The 22,221-nt window shown below is 47.1% G+C and overlaps 1 protein-coding gene across 1 annotated transcript in view; it reads right to left on the bottom strand.

Annotated features, from left to right (window-relative positions):
* Positions 1-19,452, bottom strand: part of YWHAZ (tyrosine 3-monooxygenase/tryptophan 5-monooxygenase activation protein zeta) — a 36,603-nt gene extending 17,151 nt beyond the window's left edge. Inside the window, exons 1-2 of the mRNA XM_088442672.1 lie at positions 19,246-19,452; positions 3,559-3,863 (exon numbers count right to left, since the gene is read on the bottom strand). Coding sequence (XP_088298798.1) covers positions 3,559-3,852 — 294 coding nt within the window. The 5' untranslated portion in view covers positions 3,853-3,863; positions 19,246-19,452. The remainder of the gene's footprint in view (positions 1-3,558; positions 3,864-19,245) is intronic.
* Between the last annotated feature and the right edge of the window lie 2,769 nt (positions 19,453-22,221).

Here is a 22,221-nt window from a genome sequence, read left to right as displayed (position 1 = left end):
TTTCTGAACGGAGCATTTGAATTGTTCCAATAGACGCCCATTAGTCAGATGCCCCGTGCTAACAACTGAATCTCCCCTCTCCCCCGAGTCCTGGTTTGGGCGTTCTTTGCACACATTTCTGCTCGCCACCTCAGGAGGCTGCAAGGAGAAATGTGTAAGCATGTGGCACTTACAATTAAATCGGAGCAACAACATAAATGCTTCCTTGAGCGCCTATTAGTTAAAGCTGCGATAAAAACTTGAACTCCCCCGTACGTAGAGAAAACAGTTTCATTTGGACGCAACATGCGTGAAAAGTAATCGGTGCCCAAAACAAATGAATGTCACCCCCTTATTTCCCATCACTTTAGACGGGAGACCAGATGCAAAAAATAAAAAATTCCCCCCTAAGGCCCGTAATTCAATTAGCCGCGAAAAGTGCTGTTAGGCGAAAAGTCAAAATCGGCAAACTTTTCTCCAGTTTTCAACTTATCTCCGTATTCAATTGCAGGAGTTTTCACTTAAGTGGAAAAATACAGATAACATTTTCTGTGTACAGGTAGGCGAATTTGAAGTGCAAAAATCACTAGTTTGGGGTTCAACTGAGGGGATTTGGTCCAGAACCCTTTGGACAAGCCCACTAATGGACTATTCAGTCCAAAAAAAGTTGGAAAATGGGTAAAAAGTGAGGGTCTGGTATTTTGGGGGGAGGGATATATGGATGGACATGTGTTTTTGGGATTGCACAAGGCTGCAGGTGGTGTATTTTTGACTTTTTTTTTTTCAATCTTCACTTTAGACACATCAAAATATGCTAGTACCCATTTTCATGTACCCCAAATTTGAACTAGGTACTTATTTTTCCCAAAAGAAATTGCTTTCTATTATTTTTCAGCACTTATGCATATAAGCATACAACAGCCAATTCTGCCACTTTAAGGGCGGAATTCAATTGTATTCGCGGCCCGCATCTTCCGTCTAAAGTGACAGGAGATCGCGGGCCACTACACAATTGTGCCAGCTTTTCACGCTGATCACGCCCATAGAGGTCAGGTTTAGCCGCGTAAAGCAGCTAAACCCGACCAAAGTGATGGGCGCGATCGTGAAAAGTGATGTTTGGGCGCCCAAACATGTCACTTTTCGCACATTTCAGCTCTCACCCCCCTGGGGCTACGAGCTGAAATGTAGCGCTGGCAGCTCATCGTGCCCGACAGGAGCAAGAATTGAATAGCTCCGTCGGGCGCGATAGCGGCTATAAAGAATTGAATTCCGCCCTATGAACACAAAACACTTATATGGGCTATTAGGACACTTCTATATTGATTTCTAATGTTAGTGCAGCTTTTTATGGGGTTCAGACGGTTTTCAAATATTAATAGGGACTTTGCCAGTTTCACTTACTGCCGATTCCGCCAGTTTGCCTTTTGGAATTTAATATGGAGATGAGCGGGAGCGCGCAGGGAAAAAGTTGCGCCTCAAAACAGGCAAAGACGGCGAAAACATTGCGGCTGTACTAACTACACATTTTAAATAATGGCTTTATACGTAACTTTTTGCCTCTATGATCAGTGTTTGTGCAGAAACTATGGACAATTTCAGAAGTGTTGATAAGGTTGTCAGACTGCTCACAAAATAGTGCATAATGTATAAAACAGTAAATATTATGCCAACTACATGTTTGACCCATGCATTACCTCTTATTTTTAAATTAAAATACAAAAGTATATTTTGAAATACAACTTTTCGAGCATGACTGGGATAGTGACACCTTTGATTTCTGATGGTTCAATGTACACAAAATTATTAAAACATAAAATAAGGTGTAAAATTACCTTCAGGCTGTGTGTATAAGGTGTGTATGAAACAAATGCATTGTGTATAGACTTGGGTTCCATTCCCAAGATGTGTCATTATGGTCAGAAAATATTCCAAAATACTTCTGGTCCCCAGCATTTTGGATATGGGAGACTCAACTTGTACCACTAACCCCTAGCCTCAGACTGACCTCTAACCACATGATCACATTCCACCACTGCTTCCAATCAGGCCACACACGTGGGTGGATAACCTGGTCTGAGCTGACCTCACTGGTTAAAAGCAACACCAATGACCCAGTGCAGTGTGATTTTTCTGGGATGAAATTATTTCATTACAAATTTTAAGATCAAGTCAACTCTCACTTAAGAGGCTAATACACTACCGATGGATCGCCGCACTCCTGCAATCCGGAATTGCAGGATCGGTGAAATCCAACGATCAAAATCTAATTGGAAATTGCGCATCAGTGAAATGCAACTAAGAATTTCACCGATCCTCCCAACGGATCGCAAAACATCGATGGCTGCCAGTCCGCATTTCCGACCGGCGGATCAGGGTTTCCGATCTGATCGCGGGACCAGTCGGTAGGTGTACGGGGGCCTTTAGCCATTGATTACCATTATAGTTTGCACATGGGAATGAGGCGATACAGGTGTGTGTGTGTGTGTGTGTGGGGGGGGTGCAAATGAGGCGAGAGACAGGTGTGGGGGGGTGTAAATGAGGAGAGACAGGTGGGTGGAGGTGTAAATGAGGAGAGACAGGGGTGTGTATGTGTGTGGGGGTGTAAATGAGGAGAGACAGGTGTGTGTGTGTGTGTGTGAGAGATTATATATATATATATATTCCTACTTTTTCCAAAACCTGTATTTAAAAAAAAAAAAAAAAATATTACACTGCAGACTTTTTTCTATATCCCAAAATGCTGGAAAGACTTTTGCTGAAAAACACAGCTGGGGACCAGATAAAGTTATTGTGAAATGCAGGGAATTCACAAAACACTCCACACGCTCCTGTTTGTACGGAATGTGTAACCATATCAGCAGCCGTCAATGGCTTAATACAGTCATCAAGCAATAGGTGTAAACTACAAGTAAGCATTGGTTCGCTCACAGGGGGTTTACTGAGACAGTTCTTTCTCCACTAATATCTGATAAATCCTCTTCACCCCCAATACATACTGTAACCTGCATAGAACAGGAGGAGCAGCTAGTAATGGAGTTGATGCATTAGAGTATTTCCAAGAGGTGCAGCAACTATCCGCTCCTAAATGGAGAGCTAAACAAGCATTAGCACATGGGCGACACATTCTATGCCTGGCACTGCACAGTCCCACAAGGGACTTGTCAGCTGCTGCAGATTGGACATATTCCACCTATTGAATTAGCTAGGACAGGATATGCAAAGGACAATCAAATAGTTTGGATACTTGACTAAAAATAGCTATTTGGGGGGGAATTCAATTAGTCTAAAGTGACCAGAAATGGTTCAATTGTTTGTGCCACAGGGCTAGAGTGCCCATCAATCCTGCTGGCACCCTCCGGAGGCTGGGAGCTGAAAATCGTCCCAATGTCAAGCTTTTGTGCGCATCAGACAGCCGTTTGGGCAGCACACCCAGTAGTTTGCACGGGTTTAGGTGCTTTACGCGCTGCCAACATGTAATTATCATTGTACTGCCCCTAGTGTTAGTATTTATAAAGCAAGCACACCACAGCTAGTTTATATATGACAACGTAGGAGACAGGTTGTAGATGTTCCTCTCACCAGCACATCATTGCAAATCTCTCTCAGCTCCATCTCAATCTTCTCCCGATATTCTCGAGCCATCTGCTGCTTTTTGTCACTTCCTTCCGTCTTTTGCTCAATACTAGAGATGACCCTCCAGGACGACCGGCGTGCACCCACAACATTTTTGTAGGCCACTGAAAGAAGGTTCCTCTCTTCGTTGGACAATTCCGTTCCCTCTTCCGTCACCCGCTTCATGCAAGCTGCCATGTCATCGTACCTCTCTGCCTGCTCGGCCAATTTGGCCTTCTGTACCACCTCGCCTTTATCCATGGCTAATGGTTCTGGAAAGAAAGGAAAAGAAAACATTTTAGTTTTTACGTGAACAGGTCTTTATACAGGTGTACTGTTATAGAATTACATATAAGGTTGCATACATAGTGGAAGTAGCAATTTTGTCAAAATTAGTAGTGTCGGACAATCCACTACCGCATATGGCAGTGCAGAATGCAGCCAGGCATCACCGTTCAGTTAAATCAAGGCAGCTAAACTCGTATGAAGTAATGGGCACAACGCAAAAAGTTTGGACGCCCAACAGCAGATATTTCGCACATTTCTCCTCAGCACCTCAGAAGGCTGTGAGCAGAAATGTGGGCACCCGCGATGTTGAATAGTGGCGGGAACAAGTGCCCAGAGCTATTCAATTATCCGCATTACACCCGACACTTAATCGGGAGATGCAGTTTACTGCTGCCAATGTCTGGGGTTTAGTTGTGGTAACCTGCATTCTCTGACTGAAGTGCCGGGCATGATGCAGTTAGCCCACACGGTAAGCCCACATCTAGCATCATTGCAGTAGTCTGATTTATGCTCGCAACTCAGGAGGGTGCGCACAAAAACACTCTAGACGGGGGTTCACAGTGCGGCCAATTGAATAGCTCCAGGCACTCATTCCCTCATTATCACACCTAGGAAACCTCTGGGAAGAGAGAAGTGGATTAAGAGGTAGATAAATGAGCATCTTTAGTGACTGGTAAACTTTGAAAGTATAATAGATAAAATGAGAGTTAAGGTACCTTAGTTAACTCGCTTTCTTCGAAGCCCATAGGGTCCACAGGGAGACCTTGCAGCGTTCCCGCTAGGCTGTTTTAGCAGGGTGCGGTACCCTGCCCTGCTTTTGGAGAGCAAAAACCGCCCTGCCCTCACAACCTGCGGGTGCCGTCTACACCAGCGGGTCGCAGTGTCCCGCGGGTGTGGAAATGTGCGGTAACCCGGTCACTGCCGGTGAATAGACGTCAGGCTTCCCGGTGCGTCCGTAAGTGCCGGGCACGCCCCCAGGAGTGATGAAAAGGGTGACGCGTCTTATAGACATGCCCCTTTTCAATGGCCACGCCCCCTTTTCGGGTGGGCGCGCACGGAAGTGCCTTTTCTAGCTCCAGCACCCTGCCTGCCGCCGGAGCTAGAGTGAGCACCAGACCTTGGGTGGGGGTGTATTGCTGAATCTGGGTCACCACGCAGTTAAAAGCTTTGCTCCCAGGATGCACTGGAACCATCCTCTATACCTCGCCTCCGAGCCACCTCAGTTTGGAAGTAGCTGGAGGAAAAAAAGAGAAGGAAGACTGGAACACTCGAGAATCACACTCACAGAGGAGACGGAAAACAGGTGACCAGTATGAGAGCCCATATGAAGCCAGGTGCGTAAGGGCGGGTGTCCTGTGGACCCTATGGACTTTGAAGAAAGTTAACACAGGTAAGTTCTTACCATAACTCATTTTCTTCTTCAGGGTCCTTAGGCTCCACAGGGAGACCTTGGGGATGTCCTGAGAGTTGAAGGTATCAAATGCATAGAACCTTAGAAATGTCTGGATAGAAGACCACATGGCCACCTTACAAAGATGAACAGCAGAGGCGCCACGGCAAGCTGCCCACAGACTGAGTAGAGTGAGCGATAACATAAGCCGGAACAGGCAGGCCTGCCTGTGTGTAAGCCTCTGATATAGGCATACGAAGCCATCTAGCCAAGGTTTGCTCATTGGCTGGCCATCCTGTCTTGTAAAATCCATAGAGCACATAAGGAGTCCGATTTCTGAATGGAACGGGTCCGGTCCACATAATAAAATTCTGAGAGCACGGACCACACCAAGGAGGCCTCACCTGCCGAGAGGTTAGGTGACTGAAAGGCCGGTACTATAATATCCTGATTTGCGTGGAAATTAGAAACCACTTTAGGAAGAAACTCAGGGCAAGTGCGAGGGAGGATGACAGGAGAGAGCCCGCAATTCTGACACCTTCCTGGCAGATGCAACTGCCAGAAAAAAAATAGTCTTAGCGGTTAACCACTTAATTTCCACCGAATCTAGTGGTTCAAATGGAGGACCGAAGAACTATCCCAAGGAGCCACAGGTGAGACAAAGGGTGGTTGAATCCAGAAAACACCCTGAGAAAAAAAAAAAAAAAAAAAAAGTGTGGCTACCCAGGAGCGGAGCTATACGTCGCTGGAACCACATTGACAGTGCAGAGACATGCACTTTTAACTAGGCCGAGGTCCAAACCATCTTGGAGTGCTAGTATTCTGGAAACACGAAACATTTGAGGGTCATAATCCCTTGTGCGACACCACTGGAAATAAGTATGCCACACTCTGTGAAAGATCCTGGCTGAGGCAGTTTTACACGCTCGTAGCATCGTGATGGTGACCGAGCTAGAGAATCCCCTGGACCTTAGGATGGATGTCTCAAGAGCCACGCCATCGAAGAGACGATCCAGGTAAAGGCAAGTACCCTGAGACAACAAGTCCGGTTGCTGAGGTAGCAGGAACGGAGTGTCCTTGGAGACTCCGAAGATCTGAGTACCAGTGATGTCTGGGCCAAGCTGCAGCCACAAGCAGGACCGTGCCTCCGTCCTGTTTGAACTTCAGAAGAACCTGAGGAAGCAGGGAAACTGGAGGAAATATGTATGCAAACTGGAAGGTCCACTTCACTGACAGAGCGTCCACTAAGCTTACTTCGGCATCTCTTGTTCTGGACCCGTACACCGGTAACTTGTGATTGTGACGGGAAGCCATGAGGACCACCTCTGGGTGGCCCCATTTGTCCACTAGGAGCTGAAACACCTCTTGGTGAAGAGACCATTTCCCTGGATGCATGTTGTGACTGCTGAGGAAGTCCGCTTCCCAATTGAGGGAGGCTGGAATGAACACTGTCGAGATGGCCGGGAGGCGACACTCTGCCCAAGTCAGGATGTGGGACACTTCTGTCATTGCTGCCCGACTTAGAGTGCCTCCTTGATGGTTGATGTAAGCCACTGTGGTGGCGTTGGTCAGACTGAATCTGCACTCCTTTTTCGTGAAGAGCAGTGTCTCGTCATCATGAGGGCCCTGTACACAGCCAGACGTTCCAATATGTTGATTGGAAGGATAGCTTTGTCCTCTGTCCAACTGCCCTGAAATGAGTGCGGACCGGTCACCGCACCCCAACCTCGGAGACTGGCGCCTGTCAGAAGTACCCAGTCTGGGATCCAAAAGGGGGGACCCCTGGTGAGATGAGTTGTTTGTAGCCACCAAGACAGACAGGCGTACCTCCGGAGAAAACACCAGCGTCTGAGTCCTGATCCGGTGGGGTAACCCTTTCCACTTGGATAGTATCAGCCCCTGCAGGGGCCTTGAATGGAACTGGGCATATTCCACCATATCAAAATATGGACACCATGGATCCTAGAACCTGCATTTCCGAGTGTACCAACAACCGGCCACTTCGTACTCACAGTTGCAGAGATGAGAACTTTTCTGAAGTCCAGAAAGGCTCCCAAATGAACCATCCTCTGAGGGAATTAGGGAGGACTTTTTCCAACTGATCAGCCATCCGTGCGCTTGTAGACAAGCGATCGTCAGGTGCAAGTGTTGCTAAAGTACTTCTGGAGAGCCTGAAAGCAAGAGGTGGTGATCTAGGTTGGGCAGGAGTCGTATACTCCTACTCCGTAGATGGGCTGCCATGACAGCCATAATTTTGGTAAATAGCCTTGGTGCCAGAGAGGCCAAAGGGCAGCGCCCGAAACTGGAAGTGTTGTTGCAATATAGTAAAGCGCAGATAATGCTGGTGGAAAGGTGTTATGGGGACAAGTGGGTAGGCATCCTGAATGTCCAGTGATACTATGTAATCCCCAGGTTCCATAGCCAGTATGATGTATCGGAAAGTTTCCATCCTGAACCTGGGCACCCTGAGGAACTTGTTCATAGATTTTAGGTTGAGGATAGGCCGATGAGACCCATTCAGCTTTTGAACCAGAACAGTAGAATAGTAACCAGTCCCGCACTGACACAGTGGAACTGGTACAATGACCCCTGCTTTCAGCAAGGACTCTATTGCCTTCTGGATCAGCAAGGCCTTGTTCTTGTCCAGCAGAGGACTTGTGCAGATAAACTGATGGGGAGTCCTTCGACGGAATGAGAGGGCGTAACCTCGAGAGACCACTTCTTTTACCCAAGCATCCTTGGTGGTGACACCAGCACTGGGCAAACTGAAGAAGTCGGCCTCCAACTCTGGGATCCTCTAGAGGTAGGCCCGTCCCGTCAGGTTGAGGGCTTATCCTCTGAGTTAGAAGGAGGCCGTCTGGCGCTCCAGGCCTGTTTCTTAGGCTTAGAGGTCGATTTGGCCGCTGATTGTCTAGGAAGACTGTCCTTTGGACTTTCCTTGAAAACGAAAGGACCGAAAGAGGTTCTAGCCTTTCAAGGCGCAGACGCTGACGGCAGAAAAGCGGACTTAGATTTTGCCAGTGTGTCTACAATTTTGTCCAGGTCTGGGACAACAATATCTCCAAATTGAAGGGCAAGGCCTCCAGGCCCTTTTTTGAATTAGCATCAGCCCTCCAGGAGCATAACCACAGGGAGCGGCGAGCAGAAACTGCTGCGGCCGAACTCTTTGAGGTCAGTAGACTGGCATCCAAAGCAACCTCACCAATATAAGCAGCTGCATCCCTCATGTGGCCCATTAAAGACCATTGAGTCTCAGGAGCCTCCTCGGCAAAGGTGTCTCCAGGACATTCGCCCAGCTCTCTATTGCCTTGGCCACCCATGAAATGGCTATGGACGGATGGACCACAACTCCCGAGAGAGAGTAAATCGATTTCGGGCACGCCTCCACCTTCCTATCTGTAGAATCCTTCAAGGAAGAAATGGAAGGCATTGGCAGCGTAGCACTTTTAAATCGGGCGAGTAACATATGAGAATCACCACAGGTGGCGATTCCTATTTCTTGCAGTGACCCTCAGGGAACAGATAGCATGAGGCCAAATGCTTTTGCAGTTGATACCTCTTACCAGGCTTCCGCCATGTGGTCTACCAGCTGGTCAGAGAGGGAAAATGGCTGAAGTCACCTTTACCTGTTTAAATTGAGGGTATTTGGATTTAGGGGCAGGACCATCATTCTCTATATCTAGTATGGATCGTATCGCCCGTACCAACGATGGAATATTAGTTGATTTAGGCTCCAGACCTCCTGTGAGGGGGGAATCAATCAGACGCCTCAGCCACTTCCCGCATCATCCGATGAAAACATCGGTGTCCTGCGTAGACTGGGACGACAACACAGGACGTTTAGAAGCCTTCTGAGGTCTTTCATTCCGCCACATGGTCTGAAAGGCCGTAGATGAAGCTGCCAAACTCTGAACTAGATAAAACATCCACCCATGGTGGTTTTACAGCTGGCGTAAGACCCTGGAAGGGAATGACAGACTGTAGTGGTACCGTAGGAGATTGCATATAGTGTGTAAACCCCTGGTAGGGAGTGAGTCTGTGGCACAGGAGTAGACTGCAACAACTGCAGGATACCCTGAGAGGTCAGACGTCCTATGGACAGTCCGCAGCTGCCAGCTCTGAAGAGTCAAAGTAAAAAAAAAAAATAACTCAAAATAAAACAGCTTTGGGGCTGCTAATCAGCCCCCCTGCGCAAAACAGTGACCCTACTCCAGCCGGGCACCAACTAGAACTGAGGTGCCTTTGGCTCGGGGTATAGGAGGAGGAAGGTTCCAGTGCATCCTGGGAGCAAAGCTTTTAACTGCATGGTGCCTGGGATCTAGATCCAGCTATACCTCCAAGGTCTCCCTGTGGAGCCTATGGACCCTGAAGAAGAAAGTAAATTAACAAATATTTGTATACATTCAACACATTTGCTTTAGGACAATAAAAAAAAAATCCTTTTTAAAATGGCCAAAGCCTGCAGGATCGGAGAGTTTGCAGATAACTGCGTACAAATAGACCAGATTTTCATCCAGGCGTCTAGCATATCTACTACCAGAAATATACATAACAATTTGATTAAATAAACAGTAAGGGTGACGCACCATTACGGGCTCAATTCAATGCAAATTGAATAGCACCGGGAATGAGCTAATGAAGCTATTCAATTCTGCGCGCTGTTATGCGGGAGAATGGGCATTCCCCGGCCTAAATTAAGGGCAGAAAACAGCATTGCGCCTAGACTTTGCCGGATTTATACTCGCATCCCAGGAGATGCGAGAAGAAATCTTTAAGGTGCGTACACACGGGACGACTACACGACGATCAGATAATGATCATACAACACATGCATTAATCTATAGCGACCCGCGATTAACGATCGCGAGTCCCTATAGTAAACAGGCTAACATGGTTGAAATTGACCATGTATGACGTTTGCCCGGGTGACAGTCGATAACGACTATTCGTTCCCGCGCATCGACCATCGTTTGGAGGGGCCAGAAACTGGACGATTTGAACAAAAACGATAGGATCGTTATCGTTTAAATTGTCCACTTTATCTGACCGTGTGTACGCAGCTTTAGGCGGGCTTAGCAGCGCGCTAAATTGAATAGCTCAGGGAGCTAATTCCTGGCGCTATTCAATTTGCGTTGAATTGAATCGAGCCCTATGATTGCATTTGAATGTAGGTAACTGCACCCATCATTGCACAAAGCTAAACTAGCCTAAGTGCAGGTGACACACACTGAACATTGCGCTGTGACATGCGAGGTTTGCATTTAATTGATTTTACCTCATAAATCTGGCCTATCAATATTGGTGCACTGCCTATATGGTAAGCAAACCTTATATAACACGATTTGTTCAGCTTCCTTAAAGCTACAATTTTTATTTTTGGAAGCAAAGAATTTTGTTTTCTCCATAAAAGTTTTCAATAACTAGCTCTACAACTCAGTAATTTTAAAAATGCCAAAAGGTTTCTGGTAATGCAGTACCTTATGGTGTCAAATTCCTCAAATGGGAGGGGGAATTCAAATCCCTGACTAACAGCACAGTTTTTAATTTGCAAACCCACAGAGGTGCAATGTCGGCACTGCTGTAATTGCCGATATGTGCGCAGCTTGGCATCACCACTGCACATCCTGACAAATTTAATCCCCCCTACAAGACGTTCTCATACTATAGCACCGACACCCATAACAAAATATATATCCAAAACAATGCATCAGTAGCATCATTACAGCCCGACACTGACTGCAACAATGTATCTCTGCAGATGGATAAAACTGTACAAAATTACTAAATAGGCAAAAAATTAAAAAGTGAGCCAAATGTATTTTTATGGATCCAACCCTTGCTTACAAATGTTATCCTACCTCTACAATCTACCTGGCAAGTAAAAGCCATGTATTTTAATAATTTTATTTGATAAAGCCTTGACTTAAGATGTATTCTCTAAAACCAAAGTTTCACAGAATATGCAGCACATACCACACTGTGAATAGATGCCGTGCGCATTTGTGTAAGAGCTTCGGGTAGCCCAGGATGTCCGTAAAAGCTGAGCACACACCCAGGAGTGATGGAAAGGGGGTGCGTAAAGTCATGCCCCCTTTTCGGCCATACGCGAGTGCCCTTTCTAAGGTCCGGTGCCCTTCTCCATGCCTGACCTAAAATGAACACTACAACTAGTTCCCTCAATTACTGCCCTGCCAAAAACTGTCAGGAATGTGTTCCTCCCTTGATTGAGGGGTCTGCAAATGATCAGGAAGAAAAAAAGAAAAATATATTAAATTGTCATTGTATCATCTGCTCAGAGGGCCTGCAGCACGCGATCCATTAGAAATTACTAGAAACAAACTGCTGTGTGCGCTCTGTAGACACTAATGTCCCCAATATGGTTTTTATACTAGTTGTGACAGATTCACATTGTGAATTGCAGAAGAATGTTGCCAATGGTATGCGTTACTTGCCTACTAAATACGTTGCAACACGCCCTGTACAGCCATGGCCAAACGTTTTGAGAATGACACAAGTATTGGTTTTCAATGTTTGCTGCTTCAATGTTTTTAGCCCTTTTTGTCAGATGTTACTATGGTATACTGAAGTAAAATTACAAACATCCACCAAGAGCAACTTCTCCAAATCATCCAACAGGTTTGTTGAGGAACAATGCCTTTTCCAGCATGATGGAGCACCTTGCCATAAGGCAAAAGTGATAAGTGGCTCGGGGAACATAACATGGACATTTTGGGTCCATGGCCAGGAAACTCCCAGACCTTAATCCCATTGAGAACTTGTGGTCAATTCTCAAGAGGCGGATGGACAAACAAAAACCCACAAATTCTGACACACTCCAAGCATTGATTAGGCATTAATGGGCGGCCATCAGTCTGTATGTGGCCCAGAAGTTGATTGACAGCATGCCAGGGCGAATTGCAGAGGTCTTGGAAAAGAAGGGTCAACACTGCAAATATTGACTCTTTACATAAACTTAATGTAATTGCCAACAAAAGCATTTGACACTTATGAAATGCTTGTAATGTTACTTTAGTATATCATAGTAACATCTGACAAATAGGTCTAAAAACACTGAAGCAGCAAACTTTGTGAAAACTAATACTTGTGTCATTCTGAAATGTTTGGCCATGGCTGTATAGTGAATTGCAGCAAATGAATACTAGCTTGCATTCTTCTATCTAAAATATGCTGCCCTCAAAAGCTATTTAAAGCTTTAGGGGGTTATGCAATTGTTTGTAGCTGCCGCTTAAACTGCACGTGAGCTATTCAATGGTTTGCGCAACCAGCCCCTTTCTCTTGCGAGCATGCATGGTATTAGCCGCGTTAAGCAGCTTTTCCTGTGCGAATTGCTGGGCGCGCTGCAGGTACGGTGTGTCCAGCCCCAAGGCCCTATTTCAGGATGATTTTTGCTCTTAAAAAGATATAAATTCCTCTGTATTGTAACATTGCGCTACACCTAAATGGCACATTGCGTCTCCATGCATCACAAGTTTTCCCTCAAACACGGTTTATTATTCATCATATATAGCGCATACTCCGCAGCGCTTTACAGAGAATATTTGGCCATACACATCAGTCCTGCCCCAGCGGAGCTCTCAATCTATATTCGCTAAACACACATGCACACTAGGGTTCATTTTGTTGGGAGCCAATTAACCTACCAGTATATTTTTTGGAGTGTGGGAGGAAAGCAGAGCACTCACAGGAAACCCACGAATGCCCAAGGAGAATATACAAACTCCACAAAGTGAGGGAATCGAATCCACCACCTCAGTGCTGTGAGGCAGTAATGCCAACAATTACACCATGTGTTGCGATGGAAAACTTGCAATGTTGGCACTACCGTAACTAGCCGATAGCTGTGCAGGCGGCAGTACAGCGCACACAAGAGTCCCCCCATTATTCATGGACAAATAGGGCGGAATTCAATTCTTTCCAGCCCCTATTGCGCCCGACGGAGCTATTCTATTCTTGCTCCTGTCGGGCGTGATCAGCTGCCAAGCGCTACATTTCAGCTCGCAGCCCCAGGGGGATGAGAGCTGAAATGTGCGAAAAGTGACATGTTTGGGCGCCCAAACATCACTTTTCGCGATCGCGCCCAGCACTTTGGTCGGGTTTAGCTGCTTTACGCGGCTAAACCTGACCTCTATGGGCGCGATCAGCGTGAAAAGCTTGCACAATTGAATAGCGGCCCGCGATCTCCTGTCACTTTAGACGGGAGATGCGGGCCGCAAAATCAATTGAATTCCGCACATAGGTGCAGATTAAAATCTACAAGTATGTTATTTTTATGGATTGTGACAAAAAACCGGAGCACCTGATGGAAACTCACAAACGCAGGAGAACAAACCGTACACGGACATGGCCCTGGTCAGGAATCAAACTCTTGACACCAGAACTGTGAGGCAGTAATGCTAACCACTGTGCTACCACATGTGAATTAAGAGTTTGCTTGAACCAAAATAAAAAAATAAAAATAAGATACTATGGGCAGTATTCAATTGATTTATCGTGCCCGTTCTCACGTCTTAAGTGACGGTAGATCGCAAGGCGCTGTTCGATTGATGCAGATTATCGCTCCCAATGAGGTCGGGTTTAGTGTTGGACGAGATTGTGAAAAATGCCATTTGGGCACACAAACGGGTCACTTTTCCCCTATGCGAGCTGAAATGATGCGCCAGCAGCTGACTGCGCCCGACAGGAGCAACAATTGAATAACTCCATTGGGCGCGAAGGGGGGATAGAAACAATTGGATACCATCCTCAGACAGCATTCTGGGGGTCCAAACAAAATCAATATTGACAGTGTGAGAAGAGGCTGTGGCCTTGCACTCCAGATAACTTCTTTAGTAGGAAGGTGGGTAAAGACTTCCCTTCTGCCATTTATGAGTCCTGAAGACAACTAAGCAGTCCCGCTCTCACCCGAAATAGTCATTTGTTTTAAAGATGAAACATCTATGGTCTTTTCAAGCTAAAGATGGGTAACTACATATTGCCATTATGTTGCATGACCATTATAATATTTAATGCTATAAAGTAAGAGGAGCCATTTGCCCACTTTATAATAAAAATATTTTTTTTACATCACTGTTTCCGCAAGGCACTTTCTATTAATGCTTCATCAAACATCAGTTATTATAAATACGTCCAAAATCCAACCTCACTGAATAGATCACTTTAAAAGGGAATTGTTGATAAATACAAACTGAGATGGTTACTGAGACCAGGTAGAAAGTTATACTACGAGTTGCTTTAGTTAGGTTGGCATTTACAACATCCACTATCTCCCCCACCAAACTCTCCCAGCAGAGATTGTGGTTGTACCACCATTCTAGCTGTTGAAGTTCTGTCAGTTCGGTCCCTACTATTTACTATGTGACCTGGTTTAGAAAAAAAAAAAAACAGGATCCATGAACAGGAAATGACATCATAGCTGTGCAATGAACACACCTAAAACTTTAAAGAGGCCTATCCACTAGGCGACCTGAAAGACTAGCGTTCAGACCTTCAGGTCGTCGAGGTGCGGTGCCCGCACTGAACTGCGTCATTTAGTGCAGGAGTCCGACCTATCTCTGAACATGCCGAACCTGACAAGCATCGTCAGGTTGACGAACATGTTCAGTAGGTAGTCGGGTCGGCAAAGACCCAGCGTTGCACGCGCATCGCTGGTCCTTGCTGGCTATCCATTACACGACTGAACAATTCGACCAAAACGCATCATTCTAAAACTCGTGCAATGGATAGGCCCCTTAAGGGTTGCACACTAGGTCTCTGAAGCTGACACAGGTTACGATTATCCAATTCACTAGTATACGAAAGCATAAAACACATTGAGCTATAAATTGACGCAATACCCTGCAAAGGTCAAAATTGGAAGAAAATGTGCTTACTTTACATAGTTTTCATCTACAGGGATCAGTCCAATGCTGGGCATACACTATACAATTATCTGTCAGCTATCTGGCTGGTTGGAATGAAAACCTGGTAATGTATGGGAGCAAATTACAGTCGATATAGTTTTAAACACTGGAAAACGGACAAAAACTATTTCAAATTGGTTAAATTCATGTATTTTAACTTTGTCTGAACGACCATTTTTGGCTGTTTTCCAGTGTTTGTGAGCAAATGGATGATTGTCATTTGCTCCCATACATTACCAGGTTTTCATTTCAACCAGCCAGATTATTGTAGTGTGTGCCCAGCATGAGGCTGTGTATTGAAATAGTGTTATTAAACAACAATTACATATCCTGCAAGTGTTTCTTTCTACCTTATTATATACAAACTGTATAGTAAGTGGAAACTTTTAATTAAACTGATCAGATTGTAATATATCCTATAATTGTATAGTTTTATTGTACAGGAATATAGTTCAGTATCAGTGCAAGACCACTAAACCCCAAAATGAAAATATGGACCATGAAGGTAACAAATAAGGTTCAGTGTAAACGTGACATTCCAATGCAGCTCCATTGATAAGTAACTATCACCACCCCATTACATTACTGTGTCCTGATAGCATCCAGGTCAAAAAGGGAATATCTGCTGTAGGAGAGAAAACTAAATATGACCACAGACTTGAAGTCTAAATACTCCAGTCATTGTCATTTATAATATTCAGCACAATTCAATAAATGCCAAAATATTATTTTAAATGATCTTTAAGGCTGAATAATGTAAAATAGCCCCAATGCAGGAGCGTGTTTTATTTAATAGAATATGCATAACACATTGCCAGTATAGTCTAAATGGGATCAACTTTCATACTGGTTCCAAGGAGGATTAAATGCCAAATCCAGCAACTGTAACAAAACAGCGCCCCCAAATAACCCTGTCATCTTGAAGAAAGTGATAAAGTCCTTGCTTGACATTAAACGTCAGGACCTAAACAATGATTCTTTCAGGCTAGAGATCCGTCATTTCAATACAAGATTCTTTAAAAATTGTCGCGACCGAGTGACGTTTGTAATTGACAGCATCATTTCCACAACTTGGCCAGGCTAAAAATGGAAATGCCAGTGAGGACAGTTAAGGGGTTAAGCCTAAACCAGCAGATTGCTCTTTACACAACACAAGCTACATGTCATTAATATTCTTCCAGCACTTGCATTTTCCCAAGCTTTGCGCACGCCTATGCTAGCTCCAACGCGATAAAATGAATGATATTTCTTAAGAGATGAGAAACAGACCCAGCGACATAGCAACATTGTTAATAACCTACATTCATTACAGTGCTCCCTCTTTTCATGTGTATGGGAGACCGCGGGGATTCCCAATCCATGGAAATACAGCCTTTGCGTGCTGTCAAAACCCCTCGTTACCCATAATCCAGGTGTACATATATCTATATCCCACTGACCATAGAGGTCACACGTTAGCCGATCCACCACAGGGACAATCATTTACAAGAAGCTGCGTAGATGATCAAACCATAAGCATGCAGGCGTTGTCATATTCTACAGCCACAAGGTGTTATGCATGTATGAACAGGAACCAAAATGTATGAAGAAAAAAAAAAAACAACCCTGAATTCACCACACCCCGAGTGGGAAACCACGATGTGATATTCAGTGGCGTCTCCTTCTAAAGCCCAAGGGGGAAACAGGTCAGAATGTAACTGTACTGGGGCTGAAGGAATCCAAACTGTTGGGATTAATTATTTATGTACTTCAGAAATGAAATAATGAGAATAGAAGATTTTTAGACAACTGCAGAAGAATAATCCAATAGGGATTTCTCTTTAACCCATGTTTTTTTTTTAAACAAGGCTGCAGGGGAAGGCAAAAGCAGGTTTCTCCCAGTCACCAAGTGGAATTAGGAGGAAGAAAACCAGCTAGTGATGTTGGGGAGGGTTATAGTCTGTAAAAAATGCAGTCTGATAAAGATCAGTAGGGCCCCACCCTGGTCTGCTTGTGTTACCTGTTTGTGATGTGTCTGGCTACTTGCAGAAGAATTAGGGAGCACAAGCTTTATACACCAGACATAACCTAGACGCCCTAGTTTTATAGCAAGGGAGGAGTCCCCGCTAATAGTATATGCCAGCCAATATGATCTCCAAGAAAGGCTTATATGAGGATTAACTCCACCTATCATTGCATCATTGCTCTTGTAATCCATTTTTAATAGAGATCTTTCCATGTGGTTTGCAGAGGGCACGGAATATGGGACGCTGGCTAGGATGACAATGAAAGATTCCCCGTTTTACAAATCAGGTTTCACCAGACCTTAATAAATCAGGTTTTGTAAGTCAGCTTTATGTAAAGACACCAACGTTCATGTTACTGTAATCAATGCTGAAGCTACAATTACACTTGTGTTACATAAAATGCAACCATTTAAAAAAAAAAAAAAAAACCCCACAAGGAAAAATGAAAGACCGCAATATTCTTAGCTGCTAAAAGGTTTCACACATTTCATATCAATGGGCTGCGGAAACGTTAGTTCAAACAAACTCTACTCCCATCTGGAAATACTCAAGTGAACATTAACATCCTCTCAAAGGAAGCCAATGCTCATGGTGGATCCATCTTCCGGAAAGCTTCAGCATCACCCCACCCACTCCCTACGAAGCCATTCAATATTAGAAGCAGTGGCTGCACAAGGACTAGCCTACGAAATCCTTAAGCTTTCCCAGGTAACAGATAAACGTCGCACCTCCAACCCTCACTAAACGCTTCGGATGAACAAGAGACCTGCGAGGAATTACCCAGATGAACACCTCCCATTCCCAAGTATCTGGAATGTGTAGGGGGAGGTGCGATCCAGCTATGCACAGGTCTTGAAAAACCCAATTCTCCTCCAATCACTAAGGGCATGGTCCACGTTTATAAGGAGAAAAAAAAATTTTTTAAATTGACATGGCAACAACACATTTTTCTTTTATGAGCAAAACCGACACCCTCACTCAGAAATTAGCTAATGTGTTAACAGCAGGGGCATTGTTCATCTGCACAGTCACTCATAGATCATACTGGGAAATACACTGACCATGTGAAGGGCCCATAAGATATAGGTATATCTGCATCTCAGGAGAGAGAGGGGTCACAGTGACCTTAATCCTGGTCATACAACAGGGCCTGGCATACTGGTAAGGTTAAGCAGCGATGTAATTCATTCCTGATGTGCTGCAGCCTGATTCTATGCAAAGTGTGACTGGTGTAAGGGGGGGGGGGGGATGATTTGGGCTCCTTTGTGCACAAGCCTCCAGGGAACATGGCCACTGTCACCAGGTCTACTCGCCACCACTGACCCAGCAGCAAAGAGAGGAGACACCTCCCTTCCTCCCCGTGTCCCCGGGGGAGGAGGAGGGGGCGGCCTCACCTGTGCTGCAATGTCTGCTGCATCGATGCAACATGATGGGGGAGGGGGATGGATGCATGCAGCAGTGCCCCCCCCCAAAAAAATTCCAGATCAGGGCACATTACCGGATTACACCGACTAGCCGCGCTTGCCTGCGGATTACACGTGGTGCCAATGAATGGGTGCGGGCGCGTATATTCTATACTTATGTGGACATTGCACGATAAGGCGGCATAGTAAATAGAGCGGGGCGATGAGCTCAGCCCGGCCACCATATATGGGGTGCTGGGAAAGGAGGAGATGCTGGGAGGGGAGGGTCCTCCCTCTGCCAGAGAAAGGAGAAATGCTGGGGACAATGGCTTCCTCCTACCCACGGTTTAGGCAACCAGATGCAGAGGATGGATGAGAAGAGGGGGGGTGGGGAGGGAGACTACAAGCCCCAGCATGCCCTGCAAGAGGCTGATTCGGTATTGCCAAAAGCCAAGGTGCCCCAAGCTGCCCAAAAGGTCAGGACAAGAAGGAGACACTGGATTAGGGGGGGTATACCGGATAGCACGGCCCCAGCCCCCTCCCTGCTCTATGGACAATGCTTCCTCTCCGCCATTGCACCCCCACCCATACTGCACGCCCGGCTGGTGTGCCCGCCCTCCCCCCGTCGCCGCTGCACTGGTACCTACCTGTATCGGAGAGGGGAGCACGGAGAGCTGCTGGCGGCTGTGTCGGTCCCCGGGCTTTGGGCGAGTGCGCGTCTCTCTAGCTTCTGCCGCTGGGAGAGTCCGGTCTCTCTCTTCCGAGCGCTCAAAGCTCTGCTCTCACCGATCCACGGGGTTTCCTCCAATCGCTGAGCAGGGGCCGGGGGAGTGACGTCAAGCGCTGCCATGGCAACCGCTGACTGGGTGGCATAATAACCGCCCGCCTCGCTCCCGCGCTCCCTCCCTGAGAGGGCCGCGGGAGCGCGCGCGCGGAGGGTGGGGCGCTCGCGCCCGGCAGGGCCTGGTCGGTGGTTGACCTGCTGCGCTGGTGGGCGGTGCAGCAGACACTCACTCATTATCTTCTCAGTCACTCACACTCACAGCATCTCAGTTACACTGCTGCTGGCTGGCTCATCATCATGGCAGGCTGTGAAACATGGTCTGACTGTAACCTTATAACACTCAGATACCCCTTTCACCAGGGGGGCAGTGCGACCTGTGCCATGGCACAGGGCAGGGGCTGCTGTTTGGACCTGTAAATTTTCTGTTTATTATCATTCTCACTTGTAGCTTCATCTAATTTTATCCCCATCACCTCCTGGCCGGTATACAGTCGGGAAGCCGGCGGACCTAATCCTGACAGCCGGCTTCCCGACTGTCATATCCCGGCAAGGGTCTAAAGTCAGGCGTCGATATGCCGACGCCTGTCATTAGACATATGCCGGGAGACCGTTGTCTGGCATCCCGATCGAAGGGATGCCAGGAGCGGATAGCTGCGGGGGGGGGGGGGGGAGGGTTAGGTTTAGCGTTCCCGGGGAGGACTTAGGGGAAGGGGGGCTAGGTTTAGGCACTTAGAGGGGGGGTTAGGGGACAGAATTAGGTTAGCTAAGACTTACCTGAGGACATTCGGGATTTCCACTACTGCCGGGATGCTGGTGCCGGGATTCCAACCGCCGTGTCCGGCGGTAAATCATACTGATTCCCTCCTGGCCTCCCCTATCTCTTCCCTGGACCTTCCACATGAGGCCATTGCCCCTTTTCGGGTGGGTTATCTCACTATTTAAAAAAATAGGGGGGGGTGCCAATGCTCGTTCTGGCACAGGGCACCAAAAAGTCTAGGTACGGCTCTGCCTTTCACACTGTCATCAAATAGCCCGGGTTATTGCACATGAACGCGCGGCATACCGGGTTGCCGTGCAGTGTGAAAGGGCCCAGTTGAAATATCCCGGGTCGAGTGACCCAGCATTTCAACTCTGGTAATGAGCAGAGTTGAACATGAGTTCAACCCGGCTCGCGATGCGGTGTGAATGGGTAGCCCAGGTCGAGGTGACCCGGGTCCCGATCACTGCATAGAGAGAGCTGGCATTATGTGGCATCATTGCCGGGTCGGGCCACTGGTCTGAAAGGTGTCTTAAGCGGGTCACACCAGGGAAGGATGCGTGAACAAATCCCGGGTGCGACCCGCCATTTGCGATTTGAAAGGGTACAAAAGGGCCCAGTTGAATAACTGGGTCGAGCGACCCGGCATTTCAACTCGGGTAACGAGCATGGTGGAACACAACCCGGCTTGCAGTGCAGTGGGAACGGGTCTCGTTCACTGCATAGGAAGAGCCGGTGCTTGGAGATCGCCAGCTCAGCAGTGATGTCATCAGCCTGGCATTATTGCCTGGTCGGGCCGCCAGTCTGAAAGGGGGTCACACTGGAATGGACGCGTGTACAAATCCCGGTTGCGACCCGGCATTTGCGACGTGAAAGGTATAAGTCACACTGGGGGTCATTCAGACCCGCATGACGCTCGCAAGCGGGTCGATGTTCCCCACTGCGCATGACGGAGGGAGCTCCGTTGTGCGCATGCGCGAGACCCGGCGAGCGACGGGCTCACCATTGCTCCGGGTCTCGCACCAAAGGGGGCGTGCTGTCGATGTTGATTGACAGCACGCCCCCTTTGGTGGGCGTGCCTGCCAGACGGAGGCGTTCCCATGGGAACGCCTACCGTCTCAAGCCGGCCCCACTGACATCACTAGTGATGTCAGTGGGAGTGATTTTGGCTCTGATAGAGCCAAAATCACTCCAGGGCTTGCGGCAGCGAGACCCTACTGCAGGGTCTCCGTCGCAAGTGCGATGGTCAAGACCATCGCGACCATCATCATGGACGCTCGCTATAGCTGTGGGTGGTAACCCACAGCTATGCGAGCGTCCATGAGGACGCTCCAAAAAAAGGTAGGAGGGCCCTGATTCCGAGCGAGCGCTCTGGTCAGAGCGTTCAGCTCTGAATCAGGCCCACTGTCACAGCCTGACCCCAGCTGTATGGCTTACCCCTTGATGTGGAAAATAATAATTGTAATACGGGTTGAGTTTCCCATATCCAAATATTCTGAAATATTGATTTTTTGGGGGGGTTAGACTGAGACACAAACTTTGTTTAATGCACAAAATTATTAAACATATTGTATAACATCATCTTCAGGTTGTTATATGAAGCAATTTAATTTTGTGTATGCACACAAGCTTTGTTTGATGTACATAATTACCTTCAGACTATGGGGGTCATTCAGACCCGTTCGCGAGCAAAGGACGCTCGCAAACGGGTCGATGTTGCCCCACTGCGCATGCGTGCCGGGGGCGTGCCTGCCAGACGGAGGCGTTCCCATGGGAACGCCTACTGTCTCAAGCCGGCCCCACTGACATCACTAGTGATGTCAGTAGTAGTGATTTTGGCTCTGATAGAGCCAAAATCACTCCAGGGCTTGCGGCAGCGAGACCCTACCGCAGGGTCTCCGTCGCAAGCCCGATGGTCGCGATGGTCTTGACCATCGCGACCATCATCATGGACGCTTGCATAAGCTGTGGGTGGTAGAGGACGCTCCTAAAACAGGTAGGAGGGCCCTGATTCAGAGCGAGCGCTCTGGTCAGAGCATTCAGCTCTGAATCAGGCCCTATGTGTATATGTATATGAAACAC

This window comes from Taudactylus pleione, unplaced genomic scaffold (assembly GCF_031769625.1).
Source record: "Taudactylus pleione unplaced genomic scaffold, aTauple2 ptg000314l, whole genome shotgun sequence".
NCBI lineage: Eukaryota > Metazoa > Chordata > Amphibia > Anura > Myobatrachidae > Taudactylus > Taudactylus pleione.
Note: the sequence above shows the minus strand (reverse complement) of the source record. Positions and strands in the feature narration are given on the sequence as shown.